Source organism: Festucalex cinctus, chromosome 8 (assembly GCF_051991245.1).
Source record: "Festucalex cinctus isolate MCC-2025b chromosome 8, RoL_Fcin_1.0, whole genome shotgun sequence".
In the NCBI taxonomy this organism is placed as follows: domain Eukaryota; kingdom Metazoa; phylum Chordata; class Actinopteri; order Syngnathiformes; family Syngnathidae; genus Festucalex; species Festucalex cinctus.
This window is the reverse complement of record NC_135418.1, coordinates 5,535,930-5,557,565: the sequence shown is the minus strand read 5'-3', so window position 1 is coordinate 5,557,565 and position 21,636 is coordinate 5,535,930. Positions and strand designations below refer to the sequence as shown.

General features: G+C 35.3%; 1 protein-coding gene across 10 annotated transcripts in view; it reads right to left on the bottom strand.

Annotated features, from left to right (window-relative positions):
* The window catches only part of chl1b (cell adhesion molecule L1-like b), a 108,495-nt gene that overhangs the window by 39,543 nt on the left and 47,316 nt on the right, over positions 1-21,636 (bottom strand). For 8 of the 10 annotated variants that reach the window (XM_077529918.1, XM_077529923.1, XM_077529924.1 and 5 more), the window contains 4 exons: positions 5,965-6,147; positions 1,415-1,432; positions 405-513; positions 33-223 (listed from right to left, as the gene is read on the bottom strand). In XM_077529918.1, the coding sequence (XP_077386044.1) occupies positions 33-223; positions 405-513; positions 1,415-1,432; positions 5,965-6,067 (421 nt within the window). In that variant the 5' untranslated portion in view covers positions 6,068-6,147. The remainder of the gene's footprint in view (positions 1-32; positions 224-404; positions 514-1,414; positions 1,433-5,964; positions 6,148-21,636) is intronic. The other 2 variants (XM_077529920.1, XM_077529925.1) reach the window with 1 other exon arrangement.

Genomic DNA, 21,636 nt, shown 5'->3' with positions numbered 1-21,636 from the left:
CACACACAAAGGCAGGTGTATATGTTACTCACGAGGGACAATGAATTCAATCTTCTTGGATGTGGCAGTCCCCAGTTTGTTCGAGGCGTAACAAAGATAGGTTCCCTGGTACTCTGTAAGGTTCCCATTATTGGGTATCACAAAAGTCCCAGAATCCTCTTCTTTCAGCAGCCGGGGGTCTGAAGAGGGGTCAAATTCCTGGCCATTTTTCATCCATCTGAATCTACACAATAAAAGTTGGGAAATGGCTTCAGCTAAAATTGAAGTGTGCACATGTTGGTGCTGAGAACCACAATTTCAATATTTGTCCCAGTGTGTGCAAAGTGTCATTGTTTCCTGGCTACTATCGAGTTTTTCTTCCTATCTTTCCGTCAAGCTGAAGTGATACAAAACTTGCTACTCACTCTGGTGCGGGATTCCCTTTGGCCTCACACGTCATGGGATAACTCTCATCAAACGGGAAGGCGATAAGGGAGCTTGGCGACTGGGCAGTGATGGTGGGCAGCTGCTCAACTGGGCCACAAACCAGAAAGCAACAATATTTGAGTAACTCATGAAAAGTTAGATGCAGACATTTACAAGTATTATACGATCAATGCAATTAACAGAGCATGTTTTTTCAACACACTATAGACAGTATCCAGATAGATTATTGGTATATTATTGCAATATTTTGCCAGATATATAAATATCACAATACTATTGAGTTATGAGTTATGATTGGAAAAATAATATATTAACTGAAGCAGCGACAATATGGCAAAGTGTTGTTCAATGATATCATAGGTGCTTTCGTGTGTCTTTCCTCGTTAAATAGCAAATCATGATATCAAAATATGGCATGCGTTATTGAAGGTTATAGTAAAAAAAGAAAAAAAAGAAAAGCGACTCTCGTTGCCACATAAATATGCTATCATTGGTAGGGATGAGCATGTACCGATACCAGGTATCATTATCAGTGAAGATACCATCCTTAATTTAAGGTATCGGTATCGTGACAGTGGCCGATACCAATATCAACTGCCCTCTTGCTGTTTTACAATCAGAAACTAGAAATTAGAAGAATATAAAATTGTCATTAATTTCAGTGGTATTGTTATTTGGTATATGTATCGGTGACTACTCACGTGTTGAGTACTTGTATGAGTATCGGTCTGAAAAGGTGTTATTGACAGTGGTAGCAGTAGATTCATTGATACACATTACACTACAACATATAATAAAGACAAACACTGCACAATATAGCAATGAAATGAACAGAAAACAACAATAACAACAACAACAAAGCCCAACATGGTATGAAATGTGCTTCTGGTCAAAGCCAAACAAATATGGCTAATATAACAAATGTTGCGTTCAACAACATGGCAGAAGATGAACAACTGAGAGTTACAGTTTGTTCGAGTAAACTTACTGTTGACATGACCTAAAACTAGAAAATCCAATGCAGCAGTGGAAAGATAATAGAAGAAAAACAAAGCAAAAAGAGTACTTTGGGATTTATTCCTTTTTGTCACATGCTATTCTCCCTTAAGACTGAAATCAAAAAAGTTGTTTTCATTTTTAGAAAAATCTGTTTGAACTGCTCTCTATCGAACCCTAAGAGACGGCCTTGAATAATTTAGAGGAAGAGGTTTGATATGTGTTTCCAAGGAAACTCAAATACACACAGACACAAAAGACACAAGAAACATGATTCGAGCGAGATAATAGCTGTAAATATATTCTATTCACAGAGTGCTTGATGAAACTAAGCGCACTCTAAATTATTCAACTGCTTTCCTTTCCCAATGAGAATAGTTTATTGTTATTTATCTGTATACAACCGTAAGCAAAATGAGTTGCCTTGCACAGTTGCAAATGTGGATAGCACAGATTCCTCACCCCACGAAGGCTGAACTGCAAGTTTGAATTCATCTCAGATCAGGTCATTCTGTGTACAGTTTGTCTGTGTTCTTCCTGACGTTAGAATATATGCATATGTCTGTATAATAAAAATACATCTGATGGTGGAAGACGAAGAACACTAAGCTACAGTAATATCAGTTGTTCACAGAGCAGAAAGAATATATGCCCATGAGTATTGTTTTATTATCTGTACGCATGCTAGGGATGTAACGATATCCAAACATTGTGATACGATATTATCACGAAATTGAACCGCACAATACGATAATTATCACAATATTGTTGGGGGGGATGATATTATTAAAAAAGGCCACAATATTATAAACAAATTAGATCATACTAAGAAAAAAAAAAAAAGAGCACAATATTGTGCTTTTGTACATAACAGCAATGAACGTAAACAACATGCAATCTCTACACTTACCGCATTTTCTGCACTATAAGGCACACCGCATTATAAGGTGCACCTTCAATGAATAACATATTTAAAAACTTTTCCCATATATAAGGCGCACCACATTATAAGGTGCACCTTCAATGAATGACACATTTTAAAACTTTTTCCATATATAAGGCGCTACAGTAAAGGCTGGGGTTACGTTATGCAACCATTAGATGGTGCTGCGCTAAAGGGAATGTCGAAAAAACAGTCTGCTAGGTCAGTCAAACTTTATTAATAGATTACAAACCAGCTTTCTGACAACTCCATTCACTCCCAAAATGAATAAACAGTTGTTTTATTATTTTCTCTGAAGTATTAGCTAGCGATCCAAGATGGCGGGATCTTCTGCGCATTCGCATCACCAATCGTACAGGGTCACCGATAGCGTCTTGACAGCGAGACCTGTTGTGGCTCAATATTGATCCATATATATGGCGCACTGGATTATAAGGCACATGGTCAGCTTTTGAAAAAATTGAAGGCTCTTAGGTGCGCCTTATAGTGCGGAAAATACGGTACATTGAGGCACTTTCTAATGCATGCACACATTGAGTTCCTCCACATATTGACTCGATTCACATTTTACATTCCACTTCATCTGACAATGAACCTCAAGGTTTTCCCTGTACCCGCCTCCTTTCAGCCACACGTGACAATTCATTTCCTCATTCATTCAGTCCGCTGTGCCGACTTTTTGCGTAAATACACCTGTAGTCTATAGTGTAAAGTCCACTTTTGTCACGAACATGGCATATGTCATTTTGACAATGAACCTATTGATGAAGGTGCCACTTAATTGACCTTTCGCAAATTCCGCCCCCCAAACGAGCATTGACCAATCACACATTTAGCAACCGTTGCTATGTAAGCATAGTCCGTCACGCTTTACTCAGCTCTCGATGAGGTCCATAGTCTGATTGATTTTATTTGATGGTTTACGAGACTGCTAACCACCATAAAACTTTACGTAATAAGAGTGACAACCATTAACAAGCTCCGGACCTCCAAAATGATGAAGCGGTGTGCCTACGGACTATGTAAATCGGACTGTGCTAAGGTAAGACTATGCTAACTCTATCGGGCTAACTAGCTAGCTGTAGTGTAGTTTGCTTTCGGGGCAATAACAAAACGATGTCAAAGAAAAGAACGTGTGCTACAGCCGTCCCGCTATAAATGCTTGATCCGGGGGCCACAGTGAAATAAAGGCATATCGGTGACCCAAGTCTGGCGTGCCATCCACCCCCCCCCCCCCTTTTTTTTTTTACCACGTATATATATATATATATATTACTAGAATGTCATTGGCATCTAAGTTAAGCTTGTTCAGTCAGTGGTTAATGTTAGTTTAATGTCTTCTGTTAGCTTTTGCATTTTTCTAAATGTTGCGAGCTAACGTTAACACAAAGCTTCGTCAATTTTGGCAAACTTAGCGTCCTAATAAGTGCCCTGAGCTTATCTTGTTTTCATTTTTCATGCAGCATTTTGTGAATGGACACCCGTCTCCGGAGTATCCCAACCTTGTGCTTGCTGTACAAGTGTTGAACCAGACAAGGGAGCAGCTCGAAGGCTGTTAACCTTAACTAAATCCATGGCTAGGGTGACATAAATATTTTTTTTATGATGGACCTTTAAAGAATAACAATGACTGATCTGATGCTTTCAAAGACAAAAAAAAAACACACTAATGTTTAGCTAGCTATAAACACCGAGATTTAGCTAACTTGCTGACCTAACAGTAATCCTCATATTTTAACAATACTAGACTAATATAAGTAAGAAAACTTACCCGGCAGTACAAGAGCACGACTGGTCCATAATGCTGTGCTGGTTGCATCTGAAGTATAGGTCATGGGGTTTTCTCAGATTTAGCGTATGTTTCCCCTTCGCTGGCTAATTTAATATTATTACTATAACCCTCCACTGCGATCTGGAGGATATTGCACTGGTATTGCTCCAAAAGAAATCACTAATACACGCCGGTGTAAGTCTTCCCGTCACGGCTTGTGCTGTCGGAGTCACCAAGCTTGACGGACTAGCAACAGTAACTAAGGGGGGCGGAGCTTATGCGAAAGGTCAATTGCGCAGGGAATTAAATATTCGTTGCGAGAATGTTATCAGACCGCGTATATATGCCGGCATTTCCGCACAGTTAACTTTTTGAGCGGTACAGTTTCACATCACAGTCCATCATGCCCAACTTAATCCGTCCTTACATTTACAACATTACCAGACATTAGGGGTGTAAAAAAAAAAATCGATTCGGCGATATATCGCGATACTACATCCCGCGATTCTCGAATCGATTCAATAAAAAAAAATCGATTTATTTTATTTTATTTTATTTTATTTTATTTTTAATTATTTTTTTTAAGAGCTCAGAATTGTTAATTCGGTAGTCTTACCGATTCAACGTCTTATCATCATTGCCTTTTTTTTTTTTTTTTTTTTGTGTGTGAATCGATTTTTAAACTTCCATTTTTAATGGAAAAATATTCAACAAAACGTCTGACTTCGGGTTAGGATTCACACCTTGAGCAAGGAAGAATGTTATATGAACGGAACATTAAGCCTTTATATTTAATTTTAATGCTGTTCAAACATGAAACAGATTACAACCTCTATAAGACTGAAATTTCAGATAAATAAATAATACATTTTCATATAAATCTTACACTCTACAAGCTTACTGATTAGTATTTTCTAAATTTGAATGAAAAAAAATCTCAACAATCGACTTATAAATTCGTATCGGGATTAATCGGTATCGAATCGAATCGTGACCTGTGAATCGTGATACGAATCGAATCGTCAGGTACTAGGCAATTCACACCCCTACCAGACATAGTTATATGCGCTCACATCGGAGCAGTATTGCACTCCATTTTTTTCTCATACCCGTTTGAATAATGTTTTTATAATTCATTTTAAATCAAGTGCGCTCCTCCTTCGCAGGATTGCACCTAAATTAATGAGCTATCATTCAACAGGTTTTCCCTGTAATAGTGTGATTGCAAAGGACTATACATTTAAAATTACGCATTGACCGGAGCAGCAATGTTCTCCCACGCCGCCTTCCTGTATGGGGAGCCGCTGCGGTGTGGCACTTAGTTTTTGTTGTTGTTGTTGTCGTTGTTTTTTAATAAAAAAAGACATCAAATTCAACATTTGATCGCATTAAGATTTTCGGTTGAAAGAGGAAAAAAAATAAAAAAGCAACGCAGAAGCAGAGGAGGGTGCCATGGTGACTCGACGAATCGGGCACCATTGAGGCGGTCTTTTAACTCTGGAAGTGAGTCCCGGTGAGACTACTCGGCGTTGGTGTCACTCACTGTATCTTGGAAATTGAGTAATTCCGAGTAATGCTAGTCAAAGTATAATTTACTGTCCCACGCATTATTATTTTGCAAGCTGTTGTATTTGGAAAAGTCAATGCCTAAACAGCTGAAAGTAGGCCTATATTTGTTGAAGTTTGGTATTCTCACAATCCAAGGTTGGTTTTTAGGTTTAGACTTTCAAGTTTTTTTTAATGCAGAAATGATCATTTGAATATTTGATCTAATATATGTGGGGGTTTTTTTCAAGTTCTGTTATGAAGAGTAAAAAGTATCACTAACCTTCCAGCGGGATATCAACGGCTGTAGTAATATGAAAGGCACAGATAAAGGTGACTGAGGTAAGAATGCAAATGATTCTCCAGCTTCTCGGCATGCTTTTCATTGTCGTTCTTAGACGTCAAGAAACGAGCGCTTTCCAATGTTTCCTCAGTTTTTGTCTCTGGTGTAGTGAAGAGGTGGCACCTGTGAATGCAGAGCAGACGGAGAAGCCCCCATGAGTCCACCCACGCACTGGCAAAGCAAAAGGCAAACCCCAGACACAACAAATCCCCCGTGACTGAGAGCCCGGCTGCTCTCTCTCTCGTCAGCGATGCATAACCAGGCACGCTCAACATGTTCACTTGCAGCAACGGGGACTGCTCTACATGTAAATTTCGATGAAATATTCACATTAAAGTCTCCTACCAACCTACTCAAGTCAACCACCCACACTTCCATCATTTGCCTCTCATTTTATTTGGTGTCTACCTGCAGAAAGTTTACTTTCCTGAAGACAATGGAAAATAATGAGTCGATTTAATGATGCCTGACAAATGCTCACGATCACTCAGGTGATTTTATAACCATTTGAAATTCAAATTAGTCACTGTCAGTGTTGTGATTCACCATGAAAGCTTTTATGTCTTGACCATTTCAGGTGAAAATCCACCTTTTGTCAGCAATCAGTCGGGATTGGCACCTGTTCCCTGCGACCCTGAGCAGGATAACCTCAACCGAACATGGAGGACGCGTTCCATTTCTATGTCCCTTCTGCTCATTTAGGTCACAGGTGATCTGAAACAGCTCCCAGGTGACTTTGGCCAGAAGTGGCGTACACCCTGGACTGGTCGTAAGCCAATCACAGAACTGTAAAATCAACGTCAAATTCACAAGGTATGTTTAGGCAAATTAATCAGAGAGATGTTTGAGTGTCTACGTCTGATAATAACAAGTTAGTCTTTTTGTCTTTTGTTTTACTTTGCGTATTTTGCATTTGACTGTTTTTGTGTTTTTATTTTATTGTTTTTATTGTGATAAATTTTACATGTGAAGCACTTTGTGACCTTTTTGTCTGTGAAAGATGCTATATAAATAAAATGCACTTACTTACTTACTTACAATGAAGTTTTTCAAATTAGCATGCAGTAAGACATCCATAATTGCCGCTAGTATTGCTTCCTGTGGGGTGTGAAGCATCATGCACTTGCTTGACAGAGGTTTCAGTTTAAGGCAAGAGATGGCAGTCGTGAGCAAATGACAATGTAGTGACATTGTAATAACATTTCTACAGAGAATGCTTGAAGTTGAAGTTTGAAGTTTATTGAACATATATATAAATATAAACAAATAACAAAGAAAGTTAAAAGTAAAATAAAAGAAACATCCAATAAATGTCAATTTATATGTTCAAGGAAGTAGGAAGATGTTGAAAACCTATCCAGTCCTACCCCTTATTCTTCATATCCTATCACTTATTTACAATAGATTACATTTTAATAAAAGAAAATATATAATCCTACTCATATAGCGTATGCAAATAAAATTAATAGAAATACACAATAAGAATACATCAACATACTCATGTATACAATTCTCATTACACTCATATTGATACATCAAAGAAAAGTAAGTAAATAAATAAATCATTTCTACAATTTTCTTAACTTATGTCTGATTTAAATAATAATATTGAACTTTGCTTTTAAACATTTTTTTAAATTCAACAAGTGAATTACATCTTTTCAGGTCAGTTCCCAAGTTATTCCACAAATGAACTCCTTTAACGGAGACACACCTTTGCTTAATATTTGTTCTTGTTTTGGGTTTTTTGTACACACTTGTACCCCTTATCTCATAAGGACAGTGTCTAATTTCAAACAACTTTTGAGTACTGTGGCAAAGTAGATTGTTATATACTTTGTACATTATTTGTGCTATTTTAAACTCAACCAAGTCATAAAATGTCATTGTATTTAATGTAATAAATAGTGGATGTGTTGATTCTGTATATTTTGATCGATTAATAATCCTTATGGCTCTTTTTTGCAATTTAAAAACGGTCGGTATTTGTTTTATATGCATTTCCCCAAATTTCCACACAATAGGTCAAGTATGGTAATAATAATGTATTATATAATGTATATAGTGAATTCATGTTCAGGACCTCCTTGGTTTTATAGAGTATCCCTATGATTTTTGACATTTTCCTTTTAACATTTTCTATGTGTGGCTTCCAACATAATTTATCATCAATAACTACTCCAAGGAATTTATTTTCATACACTCTTTCTATTTCAATTAAATTCACCATAATTTTGACTTGATGAGTGATTGGTCTAGTGCCAAAAACTATGAACTTGGTTTATTTAAATTGAATGATAATTTGTTCATGTCAAACCAATTTTTAATTTAATTAATACTCCACAGTAGTCAGAAGCTGCTTCAAGTTGTCTCCAGAACAGTAGAGAGTTGTATCATCCGCAAACAAGACACTCTTGAATATTTTCGAGACACAACAGATATCATTCATATACAATATAAATAATTTAGTGCCCAGCACAGACTCCTGAGGAACTCCATGAGTAATCTTCAAGTGTTTTGAATTTGTATTATTAAACTGCACATACTGATATCTATCATCCAAATAACTTTTTATCCATTTATATGCTAAGCCTCTTATACCATATTTCACTATTTTATTAATTAATATAGAATGGTCTATCGTGTCAAATGCTTTCTTTAGATCCATAAATATCCCAACAGTAAATTTTTTATTGTCTATGTTGGTAGCTATTGCTTTACAAGTTCCATGATGCCATTGAGGTGGTCCGTTTTTCTCTAAACCCATACTGATTTTCACTCAAAAGCTTATGTTTCTCAATAAAATTATCCAGTCTGTATAAAAATAATTTTTCTAGAATTTTTGAGAACTGTGGCAACAATGATATTGGTCTATAGTTACTAAATATATGTCTATCACCACTTTTGTAAATAGGAATGACTTTTGCTATTTTCATTTTTGATGGAAATATACCAGTTTGGAAAGACAAAATTACAAATATAGGTAAGAGGTTTTACAATATATTCTATAATACTTTTTACTAGTGTCATATCAATATTAAAAAAGTCGGTGGACTTTTTTAATATTGATATGACTATTTTTTAATGTTTTTACAACATTTAATACTTCTATATCATTAACACCATTAAGGAACATAGTGGATGTATTATTTACAACGTACTTATCTATTTCATGTTTATTTCTTGTCTCTGGGATTTCATTTGCCAAATTACTACCCACATCAACTAAATATTCGTTGAAGTTATTGGCTATGTCTGAAATTTTATCAATTACAATATCTTTGTCTTTTATAAAGTATTCTGGATAATTTGTTTTTTTAGCTCTATTTTTAATTACATCATTTAGTATTTTCCATATTTCTTGCGTATTGCTTTTATTCTGCTCTAATAATGCATGGTAATGATCTTTCTTACTTATACGTATAATATTTAATAATTTATTTTTATAGGTCTTATACTTTGTTTCAGCTTCCATAGTTCTTGTTTTAAGAAATCTTTTACATAAAATATTTTTCTTTTTACATGCATTTTCTATCCCCTTTATCATCCATGCCTTATTTGGACCTTTATACTTCCTTTTAATTTGAACTATTGGACAGTGTTTATTGTATAAAAAGTTAATTGTTGACTGAAAATCACTATATGCAGTGTTAGGATCGTTTTTTAAATTGACCTCAGACCAGTTGTGCTTTTCTAGGTCCAGCTTAAAGGCAGCCATGGACCTAGGTGTTGTTAATCTTTTTTCAATTGTGTAAGTTGACGGCTTCATCATTTTTTTTAATCAAAATAATCATGGAGAACTGCAAAGACCGGGAGATTATCACTTATATCATTAATAAGGAGTCCGCTTTCTATTTTAAGATCTATTTTATTTGTAAATATATTATCTATTAGTGTAGCTGTATCAATTGTTTTTCTACTTGGTTTCGAAATGACAGGGAATAAGCTGTTACTATACATCACATTTATAAAATCAGTTGTTTTCTGGTGTCCATTTGGATTTAACAGGTCAATGTTAAAATCACCACACATTATTCACATTTTTTTTTAATCATTTGTATAACTAAGAATTTCTACTAGTTTATCGTTAAATGTGTCAAGACATGACCCAGGTGTCCTCTATATACAACTTAATTACATTTGGTACATTTTTTATATGTACTTCAATTGTCACACATTCCATTACGTTATCCATGGTGGTTGTCAGATGTTCAACTTTACTACATTTTAAAACCTTATCAACATATATTGCAACCCCTCCTCCCCTTCTGTTTTCCCTATTGATTGTAAACAGTTCATATCCTTCCATATCTATATCGTTTGTTATCTCATTTTCAAGCCATGTCTCTGATATGGCTATTACATGGAATGTATTAATTTTACGCAAGCATTCTTTAATTTCTGCAACATTTTTATGTAGACTTCTGCTATTAAAATGTATAATTGAGAGTGCATGACAGTCATTATCTATATTTACATGTAATTGTTCATTTGTGTAGTACTCACAAACAATGTCATAATTGTTGCTACAAATTTTTTTATCTGGGTCAAGGGTATTTTCTAGATCAGATATCTTATGTTCCGTATAATCAAATATTTTTTTTAAGTTATTTCCCTTTGTGTGCGAATTTGCCATTTTGGCATTTTGTAGATCTTAATCAAGTATACTGTACCCAGCATACTGTATATTCTTTCAGTTTGTGTAATGTAATACCTTATTGCATTTTATATCATATATATTGTATCGTATTCCAGATGTTTTTGCATCAGAGCGGTTTTGTTTAGGACTACATAAATCATCACCAACAGTATTGACCTCCATTTAAATCAGAAAGTGTTAAAAGTACACATTGGCGGTTGAAATAAACTCTGAAACATTTAACACAAATATTTTAACCCTTTTTTTCTGTGAATGTAGATAACAGTTTTAGGTTCTCCAAACACAAAATGTAGAACTTTGGACTGAAAATAAACATATTTATTACATTATCTATCAAGTATTACATTATAAGTTTTAAGATGCACCTGCATATGTAATAAATCCCAAACACGTAATTACATTAGCTGTAAAAATGGTCTTACTATATCAGTCAGGATGCTTTATTATGTTATTGGTAAAATTATTGCATTACTGGACATTTTTGAATGAGTTAATATAGTTCGTTCTTTTATAAAGGAAGCCTACCCTAAAATGAACAAACAACGTCAACGTCAATTACCAATAATAACCGAACATTTGCATTTCTGTATTTACGCTCTTATAGGGACTGTGCAATTTGTGCAATATCTTAATGTTAATGTGTTTATAGGATTCAACACCAGCCCTTTACACTGGGGTCAATCTTAATCACTGACCAGAGAACAAAGAGCAAATTTAATTCATTCAGTCCAGACTCGTCTTCAAATGAACATGCACTCTGAACTTAACAACCATTCCTCAAGTTAATGGTATTAACTAGGGGCCTCATGGGTCAATACTAGTATTTAAACCAGCTTGTGACCTCAGCTCCACCCACATATATCAGCAACGGGGTTCAGGGCTCTAGGTTAGCGTTGCAAACATTGCACTCAATCACAATTCACTGCTTTTGACCTTATCTGGAACTGAGGACTGGTGTCTTGGAGTTGTAAGTCACCCTTGAGAAAACGCCCGAGGCATTCATTTGTTTCAGCGTTTCCCACACATTTTGATTTATGTTGTTAAACGCTGAATGAAATCAAAAGGTAGAGGCTTGATGTAATTGGCTTGGGCTTTATTCATGGGTTCGGCATGGCTGAAAGAGGGGTAGGAGGACTTACAATTCCCTAAGCTATTGTTTTCTTAATGTCCACATTAGCCAGGCAAAGGCCTCTCCCCACCCTCAACACTTCACACGGATTACATTTTGTTCAAACTGTGCTTGATGGTTTGCCTTCTGATTTAATTTGTTGCCCCCCTATTAAACATTTATTGAGAACTAACACTGCCATCTGGTAGTGGGAGGTTCACTAAAGGACTTGACTGTGGCGAGTGGTAATGTCGACATTGAAGTCACAACTATGTTGTCTATTCGACGTATATGATGCACATGAGGGGCCCCCTAAAGCTCGCCTGATTTAAAGACCCCGGGGTCTTCTTAATCCCCGCCCCATTCAACAGCGATCAGACCAGCCGGAGATTGATGAATCTGGCATGAGGTTAAAAACTGTTCACGGTGGGAAGTCGAATATGAACTCTAACTTTGGTTAGCCAAGACTCAGAGGGGACAGACGCTCTGCAGTGGAGGGGGCAAGAAGAGGGAAACAGTCGGAGGCAAATGGAGTCGGTTTCACGACTTTGAAAGTCTTGGTGTGACACAAAGACAATTCAAAAGGTAGTCAAATAGCTACTTTTACCCCTGCTCATCGTTAATTACTAATCTTCCCTGACTTATCATGTAGCAGCATGCCAATCAATGTCATGTGGCATCAATAATTGCTTTTCCATTTATTTATTTACCTTTCTCATTTATTAAGATGATTACCATACAAAAGTTCCCAATCTCTTGCATGCACCAATAAATCAGGATCCTGACAAATGTTGGTCCTCCACTTTGTCTACATTTGTTTGTGAAGTCAGGGTTTGACTCTCTGGTGCCCCATACTTGTGTGGGGTTTTTTTTCTGAGTATTCTGGATTCCTCGCACATTTAAAAAACAATGCATGCAATCTTCATTGAAATCTCTAAATTCTTTTCTGGCGCGCCGTCCTTTGCTAGCACAAACTCAACTGGGATTAGTGCTGTCACTATCAAATATTTTTATAATTGATTAATCTATCGATTATTCAATCGCTCAATTGACTAATCAGATTCATTTTAATGTTGCATTAAAGTGTATTACAAAAGCATATTTTTTACTTCATTGCTGCTACCAGTGATCAGTGGTTAATTTGTATTTCGCATTTGTATAGCGATTAAAAAAAAAAGGGGAATGACCTTGTACTATGCTACCGGTTCGGTCATTGTTTTCCAAAAGTAAAACAGATGTTTGTGAATGTCTTATTTTGATTAAACATTGCAGTCCTCTTTCATGAAGGACTACAGAAATCAGTGAACAATTACTGTTGATATGCTAAAATCAGAGGATTTGGACAAATTTAAATACAAAAAATGGCTCCAAATGATTACAGGATTATCAAAATAGTTGTCGATTAATTTGATAATCTTTTACTTGTCGATTAATTTTAACAGCTCTAACTGGGATATGCTCCAGCCCACACTTATGAGGGTAAGAGCTACAGAAAAACAGATGAGTGGATGGGTTTGACCTGTGGCCCACCTGCATCTGCCTCCAAACCCTAGGTGGCGACAATGTTCCTTTCAGCTGATTTAGTTGTGAATTTTTCAACAAGAAGTCACTGCAGAGAGGTTGGATGTTGAAGAGTGAAATTGCTAACTTTTACAACCCCTTACATGTCTTGGTCTGCTAAAGTTTATTTAACTTTTATACATCTGCTTGACTCTTGTGATGGTGCTCATCACCACATTAAAGGGATCGTTCGGCTTTTTTAACATTAATCTCAATTTCATCCTCACCTCCCGTGTGTGCGATCAGCACTGACTTACCCCTGACAGCGTTCGGTGACACCAGTTCTGGTCCGGCGTTGGACGAGAGGAAAATAGTCCAGCAAGCTGGCTGGGGTGTCGGAAATAAAGCGTTTTTCTTCTAAAAACTATTTGTTTTCAAAAGTGTGATACATTTCCATCACAATACTCCTTTCCTGAAAAAAGTCAGACGCCATTACCGCCAGCAACTACTTTTCTGTTCGTTCGTATCACTGCGCGGCGTCCTGTAGACAGCGAATTGACGCGCTGCTGTCAGCTGATCCTTCCGCCTGAAGTTGTTTGCCTTTTCGGCGGAAGTATCAGCTAGCTGGCTGCAGTGCGTCGGTTAGCGCTGTACAGGGCGCCGCGCAGTGATACGAACGATCAGAAAAGTAGTGGCTGGCGGTAATGGCGTCTGACTTTTTTCAGGAAAGGAGTATTGTGATGGAAATGTATCACGCTTTTGAAAACAAATAGTTTTTAGAAGAAAAACGCTTTATTTCCGAGACCCCAGCCAGCTTACTGGACTATTTTCCTCTCGTCCAACACCGAACCAGAACGCGTGTCACAGAACGCTGTCAGGGGTAAGTCAGTGCTGATCGCACACACTGGAGGTGAGGATCAAATTGAGATTCATGTTAAAAAATCCGAACGATCCCTTTAAGAAAACTGGCAAAAGCTCAAATTATTGAAGTGCTTCAACACAATGCTTTTTTGCACACTTTTACATCTGAGATCCTCGTGGAATTCCTTTTGTTATAGCAAAATATGCCAAGTTTGAGATATATATATATATATATATATATATATATATATATATATATAAAGGTCACACTACAATACTCATCAAAGTACTGAAAAAAGATTTGCACTGAAATCAGCACAGTTAAAAGCTAATCGATAATTTACTGATCCAATTTTTAGCTGCATGTATCAAAGAGAATCAGCTCTGAGCAGATTTGTGTATGATGCTTTAATTGATCTTCATTACAGCATAGACTAGTTAAGTACCAACATCAGTTATTTTAACAAGTCCCAATTGTCATCATTAAACTACTAGGTTGTCATTGCAGTGACTTTTTTGTACCTACAATGCATGGTCAAGCAAACAAAGTCAGAGTGAAGTCATGTAAACCAAGTAAACAAACAACAAGGTTGTGATGGTGCACCAACACAACTCATCAATAAAATGAAGGAAGACACAATACACTTGATGACGAAAAGTTGACAAATACTAGAATGGAAAATCTATACCCAAACACAAAAAAATTACAAATATTTGATTATACGGAACATAAGACATCTGATCCAGAAAATGGCATTGACCCAGATAAATTTTTATGTAGTAACAACTATGACCTTGCCTGCGAGTACCACACTAATGAGCAATTCAATGTAAATGTAAGTAAGGATTTTCGTGCATTCTCAATCATACATTTTAATAGTAGAAGTCTATATAAAAACTTTACAGAAATTAAAAAATGCTTGAGTAAAATAAATAAATTCCAAATTATAGCCATATCAGAGACATGGCTTGATAATGAGAAAATAAGCGATATAGAAATGGAAGGATATGAATTGTTTACAATGAATAGGGAAAACAGAAGGGGAGGAGGAGTTGCAATATATGTTGATAAGGTTTTCAAATGTAGTAAAATTGAACATCTAACTACTACTGTGGATAATGTAATGGAATGTGTAACTATTGAAGTTCACATAAAAAATATATCAAACGTAATTATAAGTTGTATATATAGGACACCAGGATCATGTCTTGATACATTTAACGATAAGTTAACAGATATCCTTAGTTATACAAATGATAAAAAATTGCGAATACTGTGTGGTGATTTTAACATTGATTTATTAAATCCTAATGGACATCAGAAAACAACTGATTTTATAAATATGATGTATAGTAATAGTTTATTTCCTGTTATTATAAAACCTAGTAGAATAACAATCGATACAGCTACACTAATTGATAATATATTCACAAATAAAATTGACCTTAAAATAGAAAGTGGACTCCTTATTAATGATATAAGTGATCACCTCCCGATTTTTGCAATTTTTTATGATTATTTTGATAAAAAAAAAGGAAGCCGATTACTTACACATTTGAAACTAGAGCAAGAACAACACGCTCCATGGCTGCCTTTAAGTTGGATTTAGAGAAACACAACTGGTCTGAGGTTTATTCAAATAACGATCCTGATATTGCATATAGTGAATTTCAGTCAACCATTATTTCTTTATATAATAAACATTGTCCATCAATTAAGATTACAAGAAAGTATAAAGGTCCAAATAAGACATGGATGACGAAGGGGATACAGAATGCATGTAAAAAGAAAAATAATTTATATAAAAGATTTATTAAATTGAGAACTGTGGAAGCTGAAACAAAGTATAAGATCTATAAAAATAAATTAGCAAATATTATTCGAATAAGAAAGAAAGATTATTACTATGAATTATTAGAACAGAATAAAAGCAATACACAAGAAATATGGAAAACACTAAATCATGTAATTAAAAAAAGTTCTAAAAAAACAAATTTTCCACAATATTTTATAAAAGATAACGATATGGTAATTGATGAAATTTCTGACATAGCTAATAATTTTAATGAATATTTAGTTAACGTGGGCAGCAACTTGGCAAACAAAATCCCAGAGCCAAGAAACAAACATGAAATAGATAAGAACATTGTAAATGAGGAACTACATTTCCCATCGCGAGATGCTGTGACTATCGCGTGACCGGTAGCGAGACTGGGAAAATCTAACATGGCGGCGCTCTGCTGCTAAAATAGAATTAGCTTTATATTTCTAATTAAACCCGAATTTAATGATTAGATAAATTCGATTTTTTTCTTTTCTAAGAAAGATCGGAAATATTATCCAGTGTGGACGACCTCGAACGTTTTATTGACGATCATTTTTATAGCTGCGCGATGGATGAGCCGGCGGCCAGTCGGGATAATCCTTCGAAAAAAAAAAGGAAAAATGACTCGTCAACAGACACGGACGATTTAGCAACCGCCGACGTATCGGTGAGTATGCTGGATTCCATAAATAAAAAACTTGACGTCCTCTGTCTTATCCGCGAGGACGTCAAAGAATTAAAGGCAAGTTTGGAATTCGTTAGCCAACAGGTAAGCGATCTCCAATGCGATAACTCCGAGCTACGCTCCTCTCTCGTCGCTGTCACAGCCGAGTTGGAGACGATTAAAAAGGAAAATAAAATGCTAAAGGAAACGGTCTTAGATGTTCAATCCCGTAGTATGCGGGAAAATCTAATATTCTCAGGTATATCCGAAAATTCTCCAGATAATCCAGAGGGTGAGATAAAAAAATTCATGACATCATCGCTAAAGATCCCACAGGAGACGGTAAATAATATCTCTTTTCACCGTGTACACCGGCTCGGAGCTCGTAAGGGCAATAAGCCCCGTCCTATTATTGCTAAGTTCGAACATTTTAAACATAAAGAATTGGTAAAAAGTAAAGGACGGGAGCTCAAAGGGACATCTTTCGGGATGAATGATCAATTCCCAAGAGAGATAAACGAGCGGCGAAAAGTACTGTTTCCTATCATGAAACAAAATAGACAGGAGGGTAAACGGACTTCGATGGTCGTTGATAAATTATATATCGACGGCCAGCTATTCCGAAACCCAACCTCGACCCCTTGGCTGTTCTAACTGACAATTGGTAGAGCCGAGCATTGTGTGATTATTTGACGTAGGTATATGTATATGTATGTGTATGTATATGTGTATATATGTATATATATGTATATGTATATGTATGTATATGTATGGATAATGGGTTACGAAATAGAATATGAATTTATATTATGCATAGGCTATAAAGTAATAATAATAATAATAATAATAATATAGAAATATATTCTTAAAAAAATAAATTAATAATAATAATAATAATCTCGCTTAGGTCACCATTTACTGGTGTATTGTTATGTTGAATCCCCCACAGATTTCCTTCACACTCACTTCCCCCCACGTTTCTTCACTATTATACTTATCTACTTGCTATCTCTCTCTTTATATAAATTATATAAATTGCCTAATTACTCTTTTGCTATCCTACAATATGTTAATATTAATAAGCAGCTTATATAGATGTATACATAAGACTGAGTCTATATTGCTTGTATGCAGAAATTAGCTCTGGTCTCCTGGAATGTGTGTGGCGCTCGCTCCCAGGCAAAAAGAATAAAAATTTTAGACCATCTCTCAAAATTTAAGGCAGATATTTGTCTCCTACAAGAAACCCACTTACAAAAATCAGAAGAAAAATTATTTATAGATAAAAATTTTAGTCAAGTTTACTCTGCCTCCTATAATAGTAGACAAAGAGGTGTCTCTATACTTATACATAAGAATTTATTCTTTACTCTAAATAATATAGTAACAGATTTAGAGGGCCGATATATTATTATCCAGGTAACTATATTTAATAAAGTATATACAATTGGTAATTTATATGCCCCAAATAATGATGACCCTGATTTTTTCCATGAATTTTTCTCTCGGTTACTCGATTTAGCAACAAATTCTACTATTATTATTGGAGGTGATTTTAACACGGTCTTGAACCCGTTAATAGATCGTTCTAATAATACGATATATACAAGGCGATTACGATCCGCTAAAGTAATAGATGAGTATATGGAGGATTTTGGCCTCAGCGATGGCTGGAGACTTCAAAACCCAACTAAGAAGGAATTTACTTTCTTCTCTGCTGTGCACCGATCATTCTCAAGAATTGATTTTTTCCTTACAAATAATTCTATTGTTGATAAAACTGCTATAAAAATACATTCTATAATTATAAGTGATCATGCACCAGTCTCCCTCACTCTACAAATTGACTCTACCTTTAAACCTCCCCCGATATGGCGTTTTAACATCTCATTACTGAAAGACGTAGAGTTTGATAAAATTATTAGAAGGGAGTGGGCAGATTTTTTGGAAATAAATGACTCTCCAAATATATCTCCATCTCTTCTCTGGGAAGCAGGGAAAGCGGTAATTAGAGGGAAAATTATATCATATTCAACTTATAAAAAGAAACAGGATCAAAAATTAGAAAAATACCTGGAAGATAAAATTAAACAACTAACGGATGAATATGTATTAAACCCAAATAATCAAATATGGATAGAACTACAGAATATAAAAATACAGTTAGATAACATGTTATCTAAAAAGACAGAGTTTATAATACAACAGTTGAGATATAATAATTTTGAACATAATAATAAATCAGGTAAATTCCTGGCAAATCAACTTCAACGGAATCGGGAAAAATCTCTTATAACGGCTATTAAAGATATAAATGGTGAATGCACACAATCACCAGAAGAAATTAACCATATTTTTTATAACTATTATCGAAATCTATACACAGAAATTAATAGACCTAACCCTGAATATATTGAGGAATTCCTAAACAGCTTAAATATACCTCAGTTATCTATTGAACATAAAGATATTCTCGATACCCCGCTTACTATAGATGAGTTGTATCGTGCTTTAGACAGTATGCCTAATGGCAGAGCACCTGGTCCAGACGGCTTTCCGGCTATATTTTTTAAACATTTCTGGTTAATGTTTGCTCCATTATTTCTAAGAGTAGTAACTGAAATTAAAAGTAAAGGTGATATACGTCAAGATATGAATATAGCAGCAATTAAACTTTTATTAAAGCCAGAAAAAGACCCTACCCTCCCGTCAAGTTACCGACCGATATCACTAATTAATACCGATATTAAAATTATCGCTAAGGCCTTGGCATCTCGATTAGAGACGGTAATCTCGACAATTATTCATAGTGATCAAACAGGTTTTATTAAAGGTCGTCATTCTACTAATAATATTAGGAGACTCTTTAACTTGATTAGTATGTCACAGCGGCATGATAAAAAGGCAGTTGTTATTTCGCTGGATGCAGAAAAAGCATTCGATAAAGTTAACTGGTCCTTCCTCTTTGCTGTCTTAAATAAATTCGGCTTCGGGGAGTCATTCATTCAATGGGTCTCAATATTATATGATTCTCCTAAAGCTACAGTTACTACTAATGGGATTACATCACAGAGTTTTACTTTACAAAGGGGAACAAGACAAGGGTGCCCAATTTCTCCTTTATTATTTGCTATATTTATTGAGCCGCTTGCATTAGCTATACGTCAGGATAGACGGATCCAAGGAATCCACTCCGGGACAATAGAACATAAAATTAATCTATATGCCGATGATATATTACTCTATTTAGAAGAACCTGCTATTTCGCTAGGGGAAGCATTTAAATTAATAACTAAATTCTCTCACTTATCAGATTACTCTATTAACTGGACAAAATCAACATTATTACCTATTACAGAAAATTCATGGAATCCTACAAGTCAGGATCCACACTACTCCTTTCCTACAGGTAATTTAAAATACTTAGGTGTTAAAATTTCACCTAAGTTAACTGAATTAACTTCTTTAAATTTTTCACCATTATTGGATAGTATCCGTAGTGACCTGGAACGCTGGAATAATCTTCCGATCTCTTTAATAGGACGGATAGCTACTATAAAAATGAAAGTTTTACCAAAGATTAATTATTTATTTTCAATGATTCCATTTAAACCTACGTCTAACTGGTTCCAATCGCTGGACTCTGCTATCATAAAATTCTATTGGAATAAAAAAAAAGCCAAAATTAGTCTATCTACTCTTCAGGAAAGTAAATCTAAAGGAGGTTTAGAGGCACCAAACTTTATGTACTATTATCTAGCTAATCAACTACAATATCTTGTGCTATGGACACAACCCAACAGAGATACTAACTGTTGGTTGGAATTGGAGCAGAAGGATTGTAATAATCTTAGACTGTCAGATTTACTCTTTATTACAAAATCAATAAGACGACATAATTGTTTTAAAAACCCAATGATAGCCGCCACCCTGACTGCCTGGTGGAAGGCATTAGAAATTACAAACTCCCAATTGGCGCCCTGTGGGCTCTCTCCCATTTGGCATAACCCCGACTTTCAACTTAATAATCAGTCGTTCCATTTAAGCCTATGGGAGCAGAAAGGAATTACACACCTTCATCATCTTTTCTCAGATAATAAGTTTATATCATATACAAACTTGGTCCAGAAATATGAAATAAAAAAGGGAAATTTCTTACATTATCTGCAAGTTAAAAATATGGTTAAGAAACAAATCCCAACACTTCAAGATACGCTCCAACTGCCTGTCTTAGCTAAAGATATTATAAAGCTTTCTCCAACAACAATAAAGAAAATATCAAAAATATATAAGTTATTTTTATACACAAATAAAACGTATTTACCGACTTTAAAATGGGAAAAAGACTTGTCTATAGTTCCGGAACCAGACTTTTGGACCCAAATCTGTGAAAATGTATTTAAAATGACCAAACAGACAAATTTGCAACTTATCCAATATAAGATACTTCATAGAACATATATTACACAATATATGATGAAAAAAATGGGACTCTCTGACTCCGACATTTGTCTCCAGTGCTCACAAAACACTGCCGATACTTATCTTCATGCTTTATGGTCATGTACTCCAGTGCTGCATTTCTGGACTAAAATCTTGGAAAAGCTCGCTGATATATTAAACTGTAGGCTTCCTTTATCTCCAAGACTGTGTTTACTAGGTGACTTAACAATAACTGAGCGACCATGTAAACAATCTCAATCTATATTTATAGCCCTTACTATTGCTAAAAAAATAATCCTTGTCAATTGGAAAAATAAACAATCTCTAAATATCGACCACTGGTTAAACTTACTAATAAATTATATCTCAATGGAAAAAATCTCTGCCTTAAATAAAAATCAAGTATCAAGATTTAAACAAATATGGTCTATGTACATAGAATATTTTAATCTCAATTTGGCAACTTAATCCTGCCAAGATTCTGCCTGTTAACGAGAGCCACCACATCGTTACAACTTCTGTTTTCGCTGCTCCTGTATTTGGTATTTTG